The sequence below is a fragment of the Lissotriton helveticus genome, chromosome 3_1 (assembly GCF_964261635.1).
Source record: "Lissotriton helveticus chromosome 3_1, aLisHel1.1, whole genome shotgun sequence".
Taxonomy (NCBI): Eukaryota; Metazoa; Chordata; class Amphibia; order Caudata; family Salamandridae; genus Lissotriton; species Lissotriton helveticus.
In genome coordinates, this window is record NC_136061.1 from 656,795,967 (window position 1) to 656,818,170 (window position 22,204).

A 22,204-nucleotide genomic window follows, 5' to 3' on the forward strand; every position below is an offset into this window, starting at 1 on the left:
TTGTGCAGTATTCCACTTTGCTGTGAAATTAAAAGAACTTTCTTTTGACTAAAAGATGAGCACTAGGCTTGACAGTGAATTATTGCATCTATTGTTTTCCTGTTTTAATTCTTAGTCTTTGACCTCCACACAGAATCGCCCCGGAGAAGCCTTTGGGTGCTTTTCCTTGCTTGTCCTTGCTACCTTGAGACTCAAGAGTGGAGGGGTGTACTTGGCTCAGTTTGCAGTTCCATAGTAAGACAGACCCCAGGACACCAATAGAAAAAGACCACAACCACCATGATTGTGGCTCAGTAGCCCCTGTCTGCCCGGGAGACCCTAAACGGTTTCTGGCAGAGTAAAAATGCATAAAGTTCACACAAAAGAGTAAACTGTCTCATTGTGGCAGTCCAGAAACACCCATCGGCCTGGAATATCTCAGAATTTCGCCTTTTCCACCTCCACTCTATTCAGTTTGTATTCTGTAATATTGTTCTACCACTAAACTATATCACCTTTGCGCTCCAGATTTGTTGTTATAACTCCAGGGCAGTATAATGTGGGTCTGTAACGTGTTTTTTTCTGACTTTCACAGAAGGAGATGCAGGAGCTGGACCACCAGCTCGCCCGGCAGCTGATGCGTCTCCGTGGCCAGATCCACCAGCTGAAGGTGGAGCAAGCCTGCCACCAGCACAAGGAAATGCTGGACGATGCCACCTTCGGGCTAGAGGACTGCGAAGAAGACTCTGACCTTCTGTGTAACATTCCTCCCAAAGCCGCCTTCTCACTCTCCATGCCGCTGAAACACATTGGTCTCACACGTATGAACATTAACTCCAGGCGCTTCTCTCTTTGCTGAAGGCAGGCCCCTGAACGAGATCATGCATGCAATAGACTGATCAGGACTTTTCCTTGAGGACCAAAAGAGAAGCAAAGCTCTTAACAGGTAACATGAACATACACATACTTGTTTCCAACTCAGTACTGTCTTCTAGAGCATGTGTTCTGTCATCTCAGAGAAAGATGCAATCTTCTCCAGCACGGGCACAGTGTTCTGTGGAACGGATTCAATTAATACATGGAGTAGCTGTTCTCCAACCTGCGACAGTGCTCTCCGTCCTGGATACAATATTCAGCATTATAGATCTAATTTCCTTCCTCAACACAGATGAACTCTCCTCCATCATGGCTACAGTCTTCTTTAACATTGCTGTAATATTTTGTATCACAAATTTCACAGATGATTGTGTTCATCGTGGATCAATGTTCTGCATGATCAGCACCGTCTTCTCACGGACACAGTCTTCTTCAAAATGTCACCCTTCCTCCATCATAGGTATGATTATCTTCAGCAGGGGTTGAGTCTCCTCCAGATGACTGTGGTATTTTCCAATATTGACATAGTCTTTGGCATCAGGGATCTAATCCCAATGAAGAAAGCGAGTTTCTTCAGCAATGCTGCGCGGCGTGCTCCTTTAAGGCTGATGCACACTTGCCTAACATTGGGCCATTCTTCAGCAGCGTGGGACATTTCATGCTTTCACTTGCGAGGAAACTTCTAACCACCCGAGCAGACCTTTCAGGTGACTCTGAACCCAGGAAGACGGTGCTGTCATCCCTGTCATTATTTGTAATTACTAATGTGATGTGTATAGAAACTAGATTTAAGGTTTTTATTGGGCTCTGATAGTGCCAACACGTTTATACTGAATTGCGTGGATCTGTTAAGGGCACACTTGTATCTGTATAACATTCTCATTCTAAACGGTCGAAATCTTCAGTTAAAACGTTCTGATTTTAAAATAGACAGAAACATCCTCCTCTAAAATGGGCAGAACCTTGTATGTAGAACCTCTGGACTTTCAAATGACTATCCTTCTGAGACAGCGTGTAACGAGAAGGCAGGTTGTGTCGCCTCGAAAAATCTAAAGGTTTTCATTTGGGGCACACCAGTAGGTGAGGGGGGGGGGGGGAAGCACGGACACAGACACCAGAAGTGTGTGAAAAAGGCCGCTTTTATTGGAATCAGGTGCACATATAAAACATCCCCCTTGGCCTGTGCCGCACAAAACTACTGCTCACTAAATAACAACTGCCTAACAGCCCCCCACCCCCACCCCTAAATGCAAACCCGAACATTGCAACAGTAATCCAACAACATACGCTCATCAACCTGCCCCTCTACTAGATGCCCCTAATGACCTCCATGACCCCAAACCCCCGCTACCATGCAGTCCCAGGCCTCCAGCCAACCACCCTATTTCCTTAGGACAGCGCCCCACAACGCACCTGTTCCAGCGACAAAAAACACAACCTCAAACCTAAAAAGTGCACCCTCAACCAAAAAAGCCCCTCGGGACAAATCCTCGACCACCCCCCCCCCCCCCCCCCACCCCGCAAGGGGAAAACAGCGTGGGCCTAACACAAAAAACCCGAAGAAACCCTGCAAAAAAAGGGAGGGAGGGTGGGACAAAATGTTTCCCCGACCTGGCTGCTGTGTCACCGCACCACAAACGTGCGCGGTGACACAAAATGGCCACCTATATACCCCCGCGTCCCCAGGCAGCCCAAAAGGAGCCCAAACCGCCCAACCAGCCCAAAAAGCGCCGCTACGGCGCACCCATATGGCCAAACTTCCCCCTCCCCCCCCCCCCCTCCTCTGGTGCCCCAAACTTCCCCGGGGGGGCGAGCCTCCCGTTGGTCGGCCACCCCCCCAAATCCCCATTGGGGCACACCAGTAGGTGAGGGGGGGGGGGGGAAGCACGGACACAGACACCAGAAGTGTGTGAAAAAGGCCGCTTTTATTGGAATCAGGTGCACATATAAAACATCCCCCTTGGCCTGTGCCGCACAAAACTACTGCTCACTAAATAACAACTGCCTAACAGCCCCCCACCCCCACCCCTAAATGCAAACCCGAACATTGCAACAGTAATCCAACAACATACGCTCATCAACCTGCCCCTCTACTAGATGCCCCTAATGACCTCCATGACCCCAAACCCCCGCTACCATGCAGTCCCAGGCCTCCAGCCAACCACCCTATTTCCTTAGGACAGCGCCACTCGAAAGTCGCTTACGACTTTCGACCCCCCCACTAGGACTCCTGTCTCCTGGGGTACCGAACCACCCCCAGGGCCCCATCTATAGCCTCCTTTAACTGCACTATGTACAGCTCCATGCCGTACCTGGACAGGTGGACCCCATCCTCCAGGAAGAAATAGTTAGCACCATAGCACAACTCCGGGTGCTCCATCCTCCCCACCCCTTCCTTGGCGCAGAAAACGCGCATCTCCCGATTGATCTTCCTTCGAGCCCTGTCTATGGCCCCTGGGCGCTCAGCTCCCCTCCACACCCGCCTGGGAATAAATTCTGACCATATGACATGGCAGCCCGCCCATCGCCTCCCGATTTCCTGCAGGTCCTGTCTCATCTGCTTGAGCAGCGCCAAACCCTTGCACTGCACCAAGTCGTTCTCGCCCAGGTGAATTACCACCACATCCGGGCACACCCCCCCTTTTACCAACGTGTTTAACAATGGCAATAACTCATGCCAACGCCTACCCCCTTTTCCCCTCCAATGACATCTATACAACCCCGGATCCAATCCCAAATTGAGCGCCTGATGTCTGTCCCACTCCGCTCGTTCAGCCCGCCTGACGAACGAATGTCCCACAATATACAAATTCAGGACAGCCACATCCGGCCCCGCCACAGCACCTGCAAAGACACATAGATTAACATCGGGAATCATTGCGACAAAGCACCATCCGCCTCCCTCAACCTCACATACGTCCTGTAAGCGTCCGATTTCCACCTACCCAGCCTCTGAATCTCTTCCTTACCCCAACCCCTCCGTGCCGCCTCCGTCGCTGCCCCAATCCTAAAAGAATGCGTCCCGAACGCCAGGGGATCCTCCCCCAGGACCCGCAGCGCCCGCCGCAAGACCCACAACGCTTGCGACGCCGTCACCCTTCCCCCCCCACCCCGCCCAAACACCTCCCCCTCCGACACGCCACTTTCAGCCATCAACCTCCTGCCCCAAACCGCCGGGCACACCCCCTCCGTGTCGCCCGGCCCCAGCACCACCCAAGTACCAACCCCCCGCTGGTCAGTCTTCGAGCGTCTCAAACACACCGCCACTTCCCGGTCCCGCACCTCCACCTCTCCCCACAGCACCCCCCGCCGCCCCCTTGCACCCAGCAGCTCCGACACTCGAAACGCCCCAAAGAAAAGCCATGACATCAACGTAGAGAAACGCACCGACTCGCCCACATCCCTGCACACCTCCGGCAGCGCGCCAATCACTCCTGCCAGCAAAACCGCCGAAATGGGACGGCGCCGCCGCACTGTCGCCCCACGCTCCCTCGCCCACCCCTCCAGCAGCCTGGTTCCCAACTCCCCCGCCGACGGAGGGTAACCCCACCACATCTTCCCCATGAAGGCCACCGCCGACAACTTTCCCGCAATTGACACCCGCGACAAACCCCTGTCCATAAGAGCCAACATGAATCTTACCACCTGTTCCTCGCGCTGCCACCTGTCCCCACACCGAACCGCACCTGACTGCAGAAATTCCTCCCACGCTAGCTCGTAAGCCTTCCATGTCGACACAGCCACAGACGTCCTCACCAACTGAAAGACCCGGCCTCGCCTACCGACCACAGTTCTTCCGGCACCGGCGTCCGGACTTCCTCCGCCGCCGTGGCTAGCCCATGGAACCTCTCCCACTGTGAACGAGACAAGGCATCCGCAATGTCATTGTCCACACCGGGAACGTGGCGCGCCTGAAACAGTATGTCATTGTCCAAGCACCGCAAGACAAACACCCGCATCAATTTCAGCACCTGAGGATCCCGAGCCGACTGCCTGTTCACCACCTGCACGACGGCCATGTTGTCCACTCGAAAAAGTACCCTCTTGTGTGCCAACGCCCCTGCCCACACCGTGACAGCCACCACCAAGGGGAACAACTCCAGGAACGCAATGCTCCTCCCCCCCGCCTGCCAATGGTCCGGCCACTGCTCCGCACACCATTTTCCCTCCCAGTACAGGCCGAAACCACCGACGCCCGCCGCATCCGAGTACATGGTGACCTCCCACTCCCAGTCCTCCGCCGGCGCCATCGGCACCCCATTGAAACGCTCCAAGAAAGCCCGCCACATGCGCAGGTCCTCCTTCACCCCCGCCGAGAGGCGCACATGGTGATGCGGCAATGGCAAACCCGACAACGCCAGCCCCAAACGCCGGCAAAACGTCCGTCCGGCCCGCACCACGCGGCACGCAAAATTCAAATGACCCAACAACACCTGTACGTCCCGCACCGTCACCTTCCGCCTCGCCAACATGTCATCCACCAGACCCAACATCGCCACCCGTTTGTCTTCTGGCAGGCGTGCTTCCATGGCGACCGAGTCGAGCTCGATACCGAGAAAGGACAACACCGTACTGGGACCGCACGTCTTCTCTGGCGCCAGGGGAACCCCAAATTCCCCCATCAACCCGGCCAAACCATCCAGCAGCCGCTGACAATCCGCCGCACCGGGCCGCCCCACCAGGAAGAAATCATCCAGATAGTGCGTCACTGACTCCGAGCCTGTGCGCCTGGAAAAAACCCACTGAATGAAGGAGCTGAACCGTTCAAATAGTGCGCACGAAATGGAACACCCCATCGGCAGCGCCTTATCCACAAAGTAGTGACCTTGAAACTGGATCCCTAGCAGCTGGTAATCCGCCGGGTGCACCGGAAGGAGTCGGAAAGCCGACTTGATGTCGCATTTCGCCAACAGCGCACCCCGCCCCGCCGTCGCAACCAGACGTCGCGCCACGTCCACCGACGAATACGTCACCGACGCCAAATCCGCCGAAATGTACGCATTGACCGACTCCCCCTCCGGCCAAGACAAGTGCTGTATCAGTCGGAACTGCCCTTCCTCTTTCTTAGGCACCACCCCGATGGGGGAAACGATCAAACCTGGCAGCGGCGGCGCCGTGAAGGGGCCCGCCATCCGCCCTTCCCTGACCTCCTTGAACAGTTTCTCTCGCACTATGCCCTTGTGCGCGTTCACCGATTTTAGGTTTTCCGCCCAGCGAGCAATCCGGGGACCTTCGTACCCCAACCGAAAACCCTCCCGAAAACCCCTGCGCAGCACCGCAGCATCCTCCGCCCGCGGATACGCCGCCAACCAGGGCTCCATCCGCTCGATCCTAACCGGCGTACGAGCCCTTTCCCAGAGCCCCTGCTCCCCCCCCTCTACCCCCACCCCTCCCCCCGCCTGACCCCCCTCTGGCAAATCCACCCCCCTGCGGGGGCAGCTGGCCTGGGGGGCCCCCGGAACCCCAACACCGCAGCGCCGGGTGGTTCCGTCCGCACGAAGAGCACTCATGCCGGAAACGGCACGCCGCCCGCCCGCAGGCACCCCTATTGAAATCCCAGCAGGCCCCGATTGTGGCCTGGCTGCCGGAGGCGCCCTGACCCACCCCCCCACGGGTGGGGCGCGCCGAAAAGGGGGGGGACGCCAGCGGCAAACCGCTGGCCGTGTAGACGGTGCGGCCAAACTTGGCCCCTCCCATCGTCTGCTGGTACAAATCAGAATCCAGCTCCCCCCACTGGGCCTCGGGGTCCCCCGCCAAGCGAGCCCGAAACTCCTCGTCGTAGTGCGACCAAGCATACCCGCCGTACGTCACCTGCGCCCGTCGGACCACATCCATGTATTTAAAGAGCGCGACGCACCTGTCCGGGAATTTCTCGCAATACACGCTCGCGTAAATTAGGAACGCCGCCGACCAATTGTCCAGCGTCAGGGGCACCCTTGGGCGCCTAGCCAACTCCTGCTCCTCCTCTTTTGACCCCTCCTTCGATGTCAACTCCCTATGCAGCAGCTTCAAAATATCGATGTATTCCCCCTTCCAAATCTTCTCCTTCGTAGCCGCGGAAAGGTGCGCCCCCAGCGGCTTGGTCAGCCCCATGTACGGAAGCCTCCGCACCGGGATTACACAACTCTCCTTACTTCCCCCCGCCGCCTCCTTTCCGCCCGGCGCCGCGTCGCCCGCCGCCGCAACCCCGCTTCCTCCGCCCGGCGCAGCCCCGCCCGACCCCACGCCTTCGGTACCGACTCCCGCGTCCTGCACATACCGACCCCGCACCAGCCGCCACCCATCCTCCCCATCGCCCCCAGACCCCACGGACACCTGCACACAACGCCTCTTAGCGCTCCCCGCGCCGTCACCTGTCTTACCTGGCGTCAAGGTCGGCGTCCTTGCTGGGTCCCGCCGCCTAACCAGTTGAGCCGAGGGGGCCGTCACTCTGGGAGCTTCCTGCCGTGCTGGCACCTGAAATACACTTCCAACACCATTACCAGCCCCCCCATCTTCCCGAATCTCTCCCTCCTCCTCAGACTCACCATCCGCCGGCACCACACCACTTTGGCCCCCCAACTGGAGTTCCACCCGGCTCAAACCCGCCCGCTCACGACACACCCGCATTAAATCCATCAAGTCCACACTCCCCCTCCTAGGCACCACACTCGCAGGCAATCCAGAAATATTCGTGTCCATCCTTACTCCCCCAACCCCGGCGGCCGTAGAGACCCATCGGGGAGGGGCCGGCGGAGACGCGTCTCGCCTCCATTCGCCCAGTCCCTGAGCCAGGTCCCTCGTCGGAGCTCGGCCGTCCGCACCAAACAGAGCCGGCCCATCCACTCGGTGGGTGGGAGCCGCATGCTGCTCCCCCGAGCGCCTTACCAACAGCTCCTGCCAAGGAAAAAAGGTGGAGTCCAGCATGCCAGGGTAAAAACCACCCCCCTCGCCCCCCCACGCGCTGCCCCCACCGCCAAAACCCCACCCCATCGCCGCACCCCTCCCCCATCCCGACGAATGGCCACCGCGCCGCGCCGGGACACTCCCTCCCCCCAACTCCCAAGCCCCTTCCCCCGCCCAACCCCCCGGCCCCCCCCACCCCCCGAAACCCCAACTCGGCCCCACCCCCCTTCCACGCCCCACCCCCCCAGCCTCCCCCCAGGCCACGCCACTGCCCCCCGTACCCCACCCAAAACTCGCCACCCGCCCGCCTGTGCCCCCATCCCGGCCCCCAGCCCCCCCCTCAAAACCGCCCCTCCCAAACGCCCCCCCCGACCCACCCCCCTCGCCGGTCAAGCCGCCGCCTCCCCTCCCGCCACCCAGCGCCTCCGACCCACCCCGCCCTCTCACCCCCGCCCGGCCCCTCTCCCCCCCCCGGGCCCCCTGCCCCAGCGCCAACCGCCCCCTCGCCCCCCCTCCCCCCTCCTCCTCCGATGACTCACCCCAGTCCAGCTCCGTGTCCTCCCCCCCCCCCCCACCCCCCACCCCCTCCTCCTCCACATCTGTCTCCTCTATGAGCAGCGGCGAAGCAGCCCCCCCCAGCCCCACCCCCACCAACTCCCCGCGCTCCCCACCGCCACTAGCGCCCTCCCCCCCCGCAGGCCCCTCCGCACTGTCACCCCCCCGCCCCCCCCCACCATCGCTCGCGCCCTCCCCATCCACAACCATCCGATCCCCACCCCCCTCCCCCACACCTCCCAGGCCCTCCGGCCGCGCATCCACCGCCGCACTCCCCTCCTCCCGCCCTCCCCCCACCCCCCCTTCCCCACCGGTCACGAAGACGAGCGGCCTCTTCCGCCCCGCCTCCCGGGCCTTCCGCGCCCCCCCCTTTGACTTGGCCGCGGCCTTCGCAGGAGCCTTGGCCACCGCCCGGCCTCCCCCTTCCGCCCCCCCGCCCCCCCTCCCCCCCCGCCGAGCAACCCGCGACCTCGGAGGGTCGCACGCCGCCACAGCTGCCGCGGCGCCGATGGCAGCGCGCCGCGGCGGCCTCACCTGCACGTCGGGCCGCATTAAGTCCATGCGGCCCGCCTCTGCCAACAGCCTCAGTGCCTCCACAACACGCGGGTCCGTCGCCGCCATCCCCGACCTCACGCCCCCTACCGCCGACCTGGATCACCGCAACACACACCGCCGGAGCGTCGCACACTCCTCAGCCCGCTCCCACGGTTCGGACAAGCCGCGCACCGCCGCCACACAACCGCCGGGCCCGAATTCACTATCGGACAAAATGTTTCCCCGACCTGGCTGCTGTGTCACCGCACCACAAACGTGCGCGGTGACACAAAATGGCCACCTATATACCCCCGCGTCCCCAGGCAGCCCAAAAGGAGCCCAAACCGCCCAACCAGCCCAAAAAGCGCCGCTACGGCGCACCCATATGGCCAAACTTCCCCCTCCCCCCCCCCCCTCCTCTGGTGCCCCAAACTTCCCCGGGGGGCGAGCCTCCCGTTGGTCGGCCACCCCCCCAAATCCCCATTGTTGTACAATTCTGTGTGTCTAATTATCTGCTGCAGGTCCAGAGTATCCCCTGTCGATCTGGGTGCCCGTACCAGGCACGGGGGAAGCCTACTTCAGATTTTTGTTATTGATTCCTATAGCTAGGGCATTGAGTAATGATGAGCGTGTGCCTGGAATTGTCACAATAAAGAAAAGATGAATGGAGATGACGTGTCATTTCACTGAGTCCCTAACAGACTTGCATTTTTGCCCCAGCCCCTGACACTTGTCGTTACAAACCCAGACGTGTGCTGCAGGTGAGAGGTGAGAGGTTGTTTCTACAGTTTCGATTATTTTGCACTATGTTCCAAAGTTGTTCCTTATCAACATGTTTTCACCCCCTTGAAGGAAGCTCATAGGATTTCTTTCTTTGCCTAATCCAGGGCACAAGTCCTAAAAAAAGAAGTGGGGGGAATGACCTAGTTTGGCAGTGTGCAAGTGCCATCGCAGTGTGCGCATCACAGCGCACGACATCATGGTGCATCACAGGAATTGACATCATAGAAAGCGGCATTGCAAGCCATGACTTTACAGGCAGTGGTGTCACAAGAAGCGACATCAGATCTAAAGCACTCACATATATGTTTAGCAAGACTATCATGTGTACGTTTGAGCTCATTGCGGGGATAATAGCACAATGAGCTATGGAAGATGATATGTGACTTCTACACTTGCAATACCCCCGTTTTATGTTACACATCCTGTACATTCATTTACAAACGTATTTAATTTATTATACATGTAATATGCACCTGTTGATGTAAAGCGCTCTGATACCCTGCATTGGAATGAGTAAGGCTATACAAGAAAACATAGTGGCACTTAAATTATTTCAATGCCTCCTCAGGGGAAGTAAGTTCTATATAAATGCAATTTCCTTTGTGTAAATATTGGGAAAGACCAACACATCTAACATTCTTACAGTGAATGCACATCTCCTAAACAGGGACTGAACTAAGTGAAAAGCTGCCTCTCCACTTCAGTTGCATCAGGTAAGAGGCTCCTGACTGCTCCCAGCCAAGAGGCTCGCACAAAAGAAGGCCAGATGACCCCTCAAATTCAGCCTTTGTTATGGGCCCAGCAGGAGTCATAAATAAGAAAGCCTGTCCCCGCCTTCACGTTGTTGCTTGTTGTAGATGGGAAGCAGACAACATGCAGGCGCTGCTGAAAGTGTCCCGGTGTTTGGAAATTACACCAAGACGAGTTCAGCACAATATTCAGTAGGGCCCAAATTCTTGGCAGGGTGGACAGCATTCACCCTGTGAAAAAAGTGGGTGGACGTTGTCCACCCGCGTGTGCCCCCGACTTGTGCCTTGACCCAATCTATTTGGTTCTGACACATTCTAGGAAAACCACAGTGAGAGGGGAAACAACCTTTACAACGCAGTCATTACTTCGCATTACATTTACAACGCAGTAATTTCATCGCAACATCCTTTACAACGCATGTCACTATAACGCAGCCATTACATTGCATGTCACTACAACACATGACACTATAACGCATGTCACTACAACGCAGGCATTACATCGTATGTCATTACAGCGCATACCATTACAACGCCTAGTACCCTACACTATCCAACACTTACCCTACTGTTGCACCCCCTGGAGTTAGAATAGTAATTTTTACCCCTACACTATCCAACACTTACCCTACTGTTGCACCCCCTAGAGTTAGAATGGTAATTTTTACCCGACACTATCCAACACTTACCTTAAATGCAATGTAATGGTATGCGTTGAAAAGTTATAATGCGATGTAATGTAATGCGTTGTAAATGTAGTTTTAAAAAATTTGTTGTAATGGCGTGCAATGTAAATGTATCAGTTGTAAAGGATGTCGCGATAAAAAAACTGGGTTGTAAAGGCATACATTGTAAATGTATGCGTTGTAACGTCATACATTCCAGTGAGAGGAAAATTTAGGCCACTTTAAGGGAGCTTTGGTCATAATTTGGGCCTTTGGTAGAAACAGCTGTGGATAAAATGTGGGGCTTGGGCATAGATGGCTGTGGGTAAAATGTGAAGCTTTGGCAGAGACAGCTGTGGTCATAATGTGGGGCTTCGGTAAGTGGCAACTGTGGTCATAATGTGGGCCTTCAGGCAGAGGCTGCTAGGGCCCTAATGTGGGGCTTCAAGTGCAGACGGATGTGGCCATAATGTGGGACTTCGGGAAGAAAGAGCTGTGCCCATAATGTGTGCCTTAGGCAGCGTCACCAGTAGTCTTGATGTGGGGCTTTGGGCATAGGTGGGATGAGTAGTGTTCTCCACTTGGAACCTGGGCCTCTTGCGTCTCCTCTGTAGACGGTGCGATTGTTCCCATTATGTTGCAGATTTCACAATCATCTCAGTCTCTTCTCTTCCTGCTTCTCCCCGGGCCTTCTGTCCTCATATCTTTAGGTTAGGAAAATCATGTAAACCCAAATCTTAGGCTTTGTGTAATATTGCACTGTCAAATTGTTTAACTTTTGTATTATCAGATCTCTTTTTATAACATTTTAGAGTGTTTTTCTATTGTAAAGATTTTAATTAATCGAACAATAAAGTTTCTTCTTCATATTTTTAGGTCAAATACAACCAGACAGTCCATAGCGTAAAGACATATTGGGACATATTAACGAGGAATGCATGCCGCCCATTGCTTACCGTTGGTTCTCTGTTTTGTCTGTCACTATTGCTTGCTTTCTGTTCGCTGGGCCTATTTGTTTTAGCCCCTCCCAACGTGTCTTAGTCCCTCCCATGGTGCTTAGCCTTTTTAACACTTCTTTGATTGACTCCTTCAGTTGTAGTGTAGTTCCTATATTCCCAATAGGCTCTGCGCATTGGAATAATATAAACAGTAGTGTAGACGTAGGACTGACGTCGACTAGGTCTCTACTGACTATATTAGACTTAATTAGTTTTGCCAGCTAGCTCAGAGGTCACTAGAAACTTTCTCGAATGTTCAGGAAAGAGTTAACTCTCCTGATTTAGACAAGAAGGGATTAGCTTCTGACAACCGCATAAACATGACAACTTTGCTCCCTCAGAATAAAGAGTGTAGCTCTAGAGTCATGTGAAAACAATAGACAGCTATTTCACTCAGTCAATCGTGCATACTTAGTTTCACCAGAGTGCAAAGAAATAGAGAGACGGGCGTTTTCAATAAAAAGGTGTTATTTATTGAGCAGACTTCTTTCTCATGCAAGAGAAATGAATTGCCACAATTGCAATACTTATCATGAAGTAAAGTGCGTACAGTAAAAGGAGTATTATGAAATAATACTGTAAAAGCATTGATATGGTTTCTTAGCCATATGATACTTTAAAACGGATAAAATATATACATACATAAAAACGTTGACTAACGTACTCAACTGGTGCTTCTAATATACGCCTACCTCGGTGTACCTGACCTAAGCCTAATACGTGGGAAGGAGTAAGTAAGTTGCAGTTTAAGTTAAGTTGTTTTTTGCCACGAATCTGAATCAAGAAATCTCTTAAGGTTTTAGTCAGCTCCGTACCTTGGTTCTAGAATGTAGGAGGTCTTGTATCTCTCTCTCAGGACTCGATCTCCCAGCAACCCGCAAGGGTGACTGGAAACACCGGAGCTGGATTTCTCAGCAGGAGAAAAGACAGCGTCTCTCTCAGTCCGTCAAGGGAGGGTCGGCTTCCTTTGGCTCTCGCATCAGCTGGGCTTCGGGTAAGTAGATAGCCGCTCTGCTCCAAACCACCGTGTGTTTGCTTAAGGCAACGTTGGTATATTTATACCTGAAAGGTGCCGTGTTTGACGTAAATTTGGACATAAGACGTCACTAAGAACTAACAGTTCTTTCTGGACTCTAGGAGTTCTTGTGCAAATCAAAACAAAAGCAGGGGGAATTCCCAGGCTGCTGGAGGCTTGGTTTGTTTAAAGAACGCATTGTACTTTCTAGGAGTCTAGGGGAGTAGCCTTGCCGTATTCGGACTGCATGGGCTATTACTAAATATGGATATGATTCTTATGCCTTTATAAGGATACTATTTATTATAACCACATGAGGGCATAAATCGGGAATATCGAATTAGGGTCCTAGATAGAAACACAACACCCACTCCACGTATTATGTCAATCATTACTAAATACTAAGCAATACTAAACATATAACGATGCATGTGTTTTCCAACCCACCCCAAAATACATAAATTGCATTTGAAATGGTGTATGGTATATACACGAAAAATGAGTATTGGTACTGTACGTCTTTCAAGCAGTGATATCATTCAGTTAAATGCATATATGTTTCAGCTGAATGAATTTGCGAAAATTACACATGAAATGGCTCTGAATACAGAAAAGAAGGTCGAGACCATTTCATCACATATTTATACAAATGCTGTACATGTGTTAGAGGCTGAGGTAAAATATTGTCTCTAGTATCTCTAAAAATAGAAGCTCTGTTCTCTAAGAATAGTTCTACTTTAAGCAGAGTACCATGTGCCAAAAAAAAGTAAATATTTTGGAAGTGGAAAAAAAATAATTTCGCTTTCAGGAGAAAAATAGTTCCAAATGTTTTCAGTAGCTGTGTTTATCAAAAACTGAAGGCCGAATTCAGAGTTCAGGGAACGCTGTGTGCTCGTTGTTTTTAAAAAAAGTTATTTTTTTTTGTTCAGGGAAGAACATCATATCAGACAGGCTTGCAAAAAATTGGTCTACAACATCAGGTGAAAGTTCGACCAAGTTCGAAAATGCTGAAATTGTGCATATGTGAGAGCGATTGCTATCATCGGTGTCGGGATCAGCAATGTTCACAGAAGGTTGTACCTGTTTGGTGCTGCTTTCCTCTCGTACTTCACCGCCACCTAATCGTAATGGTGAAGTCTCAACGAATGCCGTCATCAGAATAGGTAGCCGCTGGGGACAACACGTTGCATGAGTCTTTACTGGACCTAGCAAAGTATTGATATCCATTGGTACTGCTGATGGAAGTGTAAGACAGACATCGAAGCACAGGTAAGATGCAATCTTGCCAGATAGGTCTGAATGAAAGAAACCAGGTTGCACTTAGATCTCTTAGCCGGGCCAATCCGAGCACTTTAGTGATGCGGTCTCGGTAGCATATTGCTAGGATCGTTTATTCCATTGTAGCTGGAGCTCTGTCTGTGGCCTGGCTTGCCATATCGGAGCAGAAGGATCAAAAATAAAATTCCTGCTACAAGTTCCAAAAGAAGAGGCAGGCCGCCGAAAAAGGAATGGACAAAATTCGGGAAAATGCCCAGAACTGTTTCAAAGGGTGCTAACAGTCCCGAAAAAATTGTCTTAAATACATGTGCGATGCCACTGGTATCAGACATGTTTAAGATTTGACCTAACATTTCTACGAAATGCACTGGGCAATTTGTTGATAATAGGGAATGTATCTCTGCTGCTGTCCTTGCAACTTGCAGATCATACGTCCCTTTGGACGAAGTTAAAGGCACAGTTGTCTGTAAAAGAATGGATTTCATTCTGCTTAAAGTATCAATTCGAATAGAAGAGATATTCAAAGAAGGCCATATTGCCGCCTCCATGTCTGGATTGCTGTTTGGATACAATACTTGCATACAGCAAGTGACCATGGAGCTAACGCTCACGAGATAGGCTTTTCCTTGCACCATGCCACAACAGCTGTGGTCACTTATTAGAACATAACTGCCGTTGGAAAGTTGTCTGAAAAATGGCTCTATCTGTGTTGCAGGAGTGCCGTGCAGGTGACATGAAAGGTTATTCGAAGACCCTTCGCAGGCTCCATGCAAGTTAATACCTTGACACAGGAGTGTACCGCTTAGTGATTTTTTACAATTGTTACCACTAAGGAATACCTCTTTCTTCCCTTCACTATAACATTTGTGTGTATAAGGTAGTTTCCATGTTGACTTGATGTATCCTTTACCCAACCTTTCATACAGGCCTGCTGGTATATATTTTTGGCAATACTTAAACTGGAAAGTTGTTATTGGGATTGTAATCGTTCCATGTATTATCCATTCAATGACAGGTCTCTCTGACATTGTCAATGGTAATCTCTCAAGTTTTTCAATGCTCAGAATCGTATAGTTTGCTCCTTTTTGTGCCAAACTGATTTGTTTATCAGTAAGGTTAAAGATAGAAAATATTGACATTATGTTGATTAGACGCCATTGCACGTAGCCTGAACGCAGGTTTTGCAACGTCCAGCCAAGCTGGACAATAGAACGTAATTGGGACTGACCATGTTGTAACATTAGTAAGTCCTGCTCTATTATATCAATAGCAGATGATACAATGCTGCCCAGTGAATATATTCTGGAGGACAGAGTCGTTAACCCATTGTCCACTACAGAAAGTGATTTTTCCAAATTTATACGATCAATTTCTCGTATTTTTTTAGCTGTTTCAATTTGTGTTACTTTCCAAGCTTCGTTGTAAGCAGCGTATATACCGGCGTATATGAAACATTTTTGACGCTGTTTGCGTGGTCCCAGTATGAAATCACGCAAATCAGCACCGTCTTTAAGCAAAGTCAAGTGTTGCTTAATTTCAGCCAGTGTGGATTTCTGTATCCATTCGAGGCAGAGTTTCCCTACACTGTATGTTGTAACTATCCCTGGATGTTGTCTCTGGGAGTATCTAGCGTCTGGCCTGGTCTGTGTAAACCCCTGTGTTTTGTTCAGGAATCTATCTTGACAGTTATTTGTGTCTGTGGGCCAGATCAACCATTTTTTTCAATCAGGATTTGTTCTGTTTTGGTGTAAAATATGGGATACGTCTATCTCCACATCCGTAGTGTTATTACTATCAGGCATGGGCTTTGGAATAGACGGTTTGTTTAAGTCTTTTATCTTGGCTAAACCAAGACAGGTTGTCTGTTGAACGGTGTCATTCATGAATATCATTTGTTCTGGGATCATGCAGGCTCTAAATAATGCTTCTAGACCTTGTACCTGCCAGTCTTTTGAACCCCAGATGGTTTTTGTTTCAATGTTGTTTTTCCAAATTTCAAAACCAAATGTAGACATTTTGTCATAAAACTTTTCAGAATAAATCAATTTAGTATTTGTCAACATTGTTTTCATTCCTGTCTTATTTAACATTTTGAAATAAAACGTTTCTGGATCACTTTTGTTAAACCCTGAGAAGTATGTGAATTTCTCATAAAATGTTTTTGAACTGCCTTTTGGCGGTGTTGGACAATGTTCCCATTGATTATAATTTAAAACATTTCTAAGTTGAGAGATTTATGCAAATAGTGATGCCCATAATGATTATAACAGTACATTTCTTCATAGTTCGATGAACCCTGTAAATAATCATGTACTGTGAATTTGGCTGACATTACTAAATCTGACATCATATTATTAATATTTTCAAAGTCCCAATCATCAGAGAAAGTACTTGGTGTCACAAAGTCACTTAAGGAAACCTTAAATTGGTGTAGATATTTCAAGAGCTCAATCGGGCCATAGATTTCATAATCCGTTTCGTCCCATGCTACCCCACCGGGTATTGGATTGGCTGTGGTATTCACTGATGACAGTTCTCTTTTCTCGATGTGAGAGGATGTGTGAGGCTTTAGGACCAAGTTGATGTTCTGACTTGCTGTGTCCATTGTACTATATTTTCCATCAATGAATCTACCCAAACATAAAACCATGATGAGCCAAAGCAGGAGGAAAAGTACACCTAACACAATCCAAAATTCAATCCATGGTGAAATCAGATATGTTTCTTTTAGTTGGTGAAAAAGTTCAGTCATATTTTCTTTGAAAGTTTTTGTTGCTGGCGTTTCTTCATGTTCACTTGGATCATCAGAAAAGTCATCGAAATTGATGAAGTAGCCAGATGCAGTTCTGTCAATTGTTGGAATTGCTTCCGGATTCTCATTGGTCTTTGCATTTTTCTTTGTTTCATTAGCATAGTCTGAGGCTACATCATTGTAGACAGGTGTTTCTTGACGAACTGTTGAATTTGGGTTTCAAGAGGCACAAGTTCCATGGCTTTGTTACTTAGTCCTTTTTTATTCACTGCAGGTTTATCAAAAGTGATTAGTCTCTCAGTTTGAACCTCTTGGATTGTAACAAGATTTGGTCTTCTGCTATTTCTTGGGAGTCCACTGGGCCTACTACTTATTATTGGCCACATGATTGTGGTTTTACCAGGTCGATGGATACAACTCTGTTCTCCTTTTTACCAGCAAGGGGCGGTAGTACTACTGATCTTGTTCCGCTGACAACTAAGACAGGTACTGCTTTTCTGTAAGAAGGCCCAAATTCCTTCTTCACCGCGATCTTTTCTCTGACTAGATCCCCAATCTTTGGAATCCAGACAGGTCTTGCTGGGACAGGTGGTTTCTCTTCAGTGGCTGTTGGCTTTAACTTTATATTACTCAGACTTCTTCTTGTTTCATTTAAGTCCTGTAAAACAGCCAAACGATCTTTGATATCAAAGGGTTTTTCTTCTACCACTGAAGTCTGACAATCTAGATCCTGGATGTGCATTCTAGTGCCGAACAATAGTTTGTAGGGAGTGAGACCTGTTAGAGAATTTCTTGGCAGATTGTTAAGACTACGTTGGACACTTGTTAAATGTTTGACCCACCCATCACTCGAACCTAATACCCTCGCCGTTATAGATCGCTTTATGTCACGTTTTTTTCTTTTCACTACCGCATTTCCCTCAGGATGGGTGGGAGACGAGTACCGCAATGCTATGCCCATGCTGGTCATGGCCTCTTTGTAAGCTCAAGAGCTAAACGCGGGACCCTGGTCAGAATGTAGCATGCCAATTGGGTATGTGCCGATAAAGACTCGCAAATCTTTTATACCAGTTCTGGCGTCAGCCGAGCGCTGGGGCCACATCCAAATGAATCTCGTGCAGGAATCCACTGCGACCATGATATATTTATAGTTGCCATCCCTTTGTAAGGGACCACAGTGGTCCAGGTAAACGCATGCTAATGGTTTATCTGAGATTAGAAGGGGCGTCTGTGCTGGTCGTTTCACTGTTGATACTTTCATTCTTTGGCATATTCCACATTCTAGAACATAGTTCCTAGTTTGTTTTCTCATGCGTGCCCACCAATATCTTTGTTTTAATAACGATACTGTGGCGGAAACACCAGCATGTGCAGAAGCGAGCCCTTCGTGTGCCGCTAAGATTAGTCCTAACCTGTGTTCCATGTTTGGAATTGCTCTATCACCCACTCCAGTGATTCGAGCAAAAGGAACATTATTCCCATCAGTTATGTATGAGTACTTTACTGGAAAGCCTTTTGGCAGTGTTTTTCTATCATCTTTTACTGAAGCACTGACAGCTTGCATTATATTGCTGTCTATTTTTGTTTTTGATCGGGTGATTGCAGCTACGGAAGCTGTTTGCACAGCTGCCTTCGCGGCTTCATCAGGCAATGATTTCCCCGCAACGTGAACGCCATCACGTTGCTGACTCAATGTGTGTATCACGTGAGTCTTTTGTAGTTCTTTCTGTAAAAGAACTACTTGTTCCCAAAGTGTTTTATGCTTGATTGTGCCACCTTTTGCATCTTTGAAGCTGTTTTGAACCCAGTTCTGCAAGTATTCATTGTAAGACTGAACGCAGTAATATGAATCGCACACTATTAGTGTGGGGAATTCGCGATCGGTATTTTCAAGTGCCATCTTAAATGCTAGTAGTTCAGCTCGCTGAGCTTTACAATCTCCTAGAGATTGGGTTTTAGTGACCAGTGGTCTAAATTTTCCTTCGTGCCAACGACCTTTAACAATCGCACACGCTGCGTTGTAGGATTTTTCCTCTACATCGTAGTGTTGTGCAAATCTGTCTATGTAGATTACACAAGTGTACTGTTCGAGAGGCAGAATTTCGATTGGCAGAGGATATTCTTCTTCATAATCTAGATTTTCTTTTTTTTTCACTTTCGGGTCAAAATAGTGCTTCACGTCTTCTGCAGCAAGAGAATTTTCCCATTATATCCATTTTGGATCTAATGCCACTGCTTTTAGATAGCATGGGCTTGTTAATGCCTCAAGGGCTGGTTCTGCTGTTAAAACAGATATCCTCCTGCCTTGGGTTCTTTCTTTTGCTACAGCAGTGTAAACCGCCATTAGAAATTTTTCAGTAGAACTGACTTTCATTTCAGCTTGTGAGTACAAATGTGATTTGTAAGCTATTGGTACCGTTCTCCCTCATTAGAGGTTAGGTACGTGAATCCGCATCTTCCTGGGATGACTCGGATTACAAGGTTGCGTATGTTTTCGCGTGTTTGCAATTTTGTTTTAGTTAACATGTCTGTTTGCAATGATCTTAAAATTTCTGTGTGTTTCTGAGTCCAATTGATTTGTTTGAAATCAGGTTTTATTAATTCATAGAGAGGTTTAACCCTCTCTGCATAATTTAGAATGTATGTTCTTCCGAAATTCAGGAATCCTAGTATTGATTGTAAATTCTTCAGCGTTTTTGGAGCTTGGAGTACAGCACATTTCTCTAAGAAATTGTCTGCTAGGCTTTTGCCTTCACTTGATAATTCATATCCTAAAAACAGGACAGTTAGATGGGCAATTCGTGACTTTTTAAAGTTGAATTTGTACCCTTCAGCTGCGAACCCAAGTATTATGGTGTTCACTCTTTTCAAGTGAGTCTCCAGGTCATCATCTGTGAGATAGATGTCATCGACATAAGATAATGCCTCATCATCATATATTTGTAGTAACTCTGTTACTCTTGCTGAGAATAATCCTGGGCTATTCTTGAACCCCTGTGGGAGTCGACAGAATTGTTTTTGCGACCCCATTGTTGAGAAAGCGGTCAAATATCTGCTTTCAGGTGCAATGTTTTGACAAAAGAAGCCATTTGAGATATCTAATGTCGTTTTATACTTTTTACGCACAATGTTATTCATTAGTGCAGTACTGTGTGAGATCTCCCTGACTTGCTTTTTAGCTTCTTGTTTTACTGGGTACTGCCTTTGTGCAGTAGGTTGATTTTTTACCTGGATTTTGTGAGGAGGAGAATCCTCATCCCATCCTACATGATTTTTATATAATGCAGGAGCTTGGGCCACTGCTCATTTTCTTGCAAATGTATATTTTTTATGAATTGGAATGTTATTTGAGAAGGCAGGCATAATCATTTCTTCGCCATGAGGGCACTCCCTGACAAACTCTGGTGGCCAGTCTTTCTCAGCTAACAGGATGTTAGAGCCTTTTGAAAGGTTATCCCAAAAGAGACCCCTTATTTTCCTAGTCTTGTCACCCTCTATACGCAATGTTATTTCATATAATTTATGGGGTTTGCTAACTCTGGTGTCTGCAGTTTCCATCTGAATGTATTCATTCGTGTCCACTGTCTCCAGAAGATTCATCAAGATCTTGCAAGCTATGGTTACTTCTGCTGCACTGTCTAGCATTGTCTGGGCCCACTCTCCGTTTTTCAGTTGTGTCCTCAGAATCCTCGGCATGTTTTATTTTAATACTAGCTACCTTCTTCTTTGGATATTGTAATTTTTTACTTTGATGAGCAGGTTCCTTGTCTTTGGACTTGACGTACTCTTCTTTGTGTGACCGTCCTCTTCTTTCCGATTTCTGTGAGGAAGTCTGAAAAGATCGAGAGGGACGTGTATCAATATCTTGATATCTATCAGGTTTTCTCAATTTATCCCTATCTCTAAGGTTGTATCTTTTCTCAGAGGGCTCCCTCTGGGGAGACTTGCCTCCTTGTTCTGGAGATCTATTTCTCCGTTGAGGAGACCTTCCTCTGGACTGGAATCGTTTTTCTTTGGGAGTGGATTGTTTATTTCCATCCCAACTCTTTTTTGGAGTGTTTAGATTATTTTTAATAAATGTTTTTTCAGGATTTTCAAGTAGTTGGGGTTTTACTGGTTTCCCACCCAAACTATCTCTACCTAGTTCTTCATAGGATTTTTCTATGATTCTGGCAAGTTCAAAAGGTTGTTCTGCTATATCTGTTTCTTTCAATTTCTGGAGGTATGTCATATCCTCCATTGCCAATTGAACTAATTCTCTGTATGCCTTTGTTAATTCTTTTATTTTAATTAAAAGTTCTTCACTTGACATCTTTTCAATGTCGGGATGTGGTGTGTAGCTGGCTAGAACCGGCCACGTGGCTCCTGGTCTACCTAGTGGACCTAGCCTGGTGATGTGATTTTGATGTTTTAGGGCGCCATTAAACCAGAGCAGGTGCTCTTGCTAAGTTAGTGGGATTTCAACATCCTAGAAAGGAGCGTATTCATCCAGAGGTTCCTCTATTTTATAATAGTGGAATTCGTGTGTCACAGCGTGTGCTGATGGAAAATGTATCCATGAATAGAATACCTCTGTCTGCCGATATTCATGTGCCTCTACCACGAATACGACTGTACCACCTCGTGATGATACTCCATTTTCTCTAAGTTTTTTAGTTATAGTTTTTCTTACATTTACCGGAATGATTATGGCATTCGGGTCATTTTCTTGGAGACTTGTGTCATCCGCTAGGAGTTGAGCTGCTAAAGCATCTCTTTCTTCGTCACCTTCCGGCATTTTACTGACAGAAAGTTATTTTTGCTTTGCAGAGCAAGTTTCAAGGAAACAAAGATTAGGTGCACAATATTTCGGAACACTGTATCCTTCAACGTTGACTAAACCAAAAACTAATTCATAGGAATCTCTTCCTACTAAGTTCCGGCAGATAGTAACCTTTTACCCACTCCAGACGTCTTATGGAGTATTTACGGGAAAAAGGGTCTGTGTGAAAAAGCACGACTGAGTTACTCTAATGTCTTGCGTTAGATTATCGCCTTACCAAACGTTGGGCGCCATGTAGTGTAGTTCCTATATTCCCAATTTGCTCTGCGCATTGGAATAATATAAACAGTAGTGTAGACGTAGGACTGAGGTC

At 49.0% G+C, this 22,204-nt stretch overlaps 2 protein-coding genes across 4 annotated transcripts in view; one reads left to right on the forward strand and one right to left on the reverse strand.

The window, feature by feature from the left end:
* LOC144822809 (protein FAM167B-like) overlaps window positions 1-1,143 on the forward strand; it is a 75,983-nt gene extending 74,840 nt beyond the window's left edge. The window contains exon 2 of the mRNA XM_078680722.1: window positions 575-1,143. Within this exon, the coding sequence (XP_078536848.1) occupies window positions 575-838 (264 nt within the window). The 3' untranslated portion in view covers window positions 839-1,143. The remainder of the gene's footprint in view (window positions 1-574) is intronic.
* LOC144822807 (myotubularin-related protein 9-like) overlaps window positions 1-22,204 on the reverse strand; it is a 465,914-nt gene that overhangs the window by 272,930 nt on the left and 170,780 nt on the right. The window lies entirely within an intron of this gene.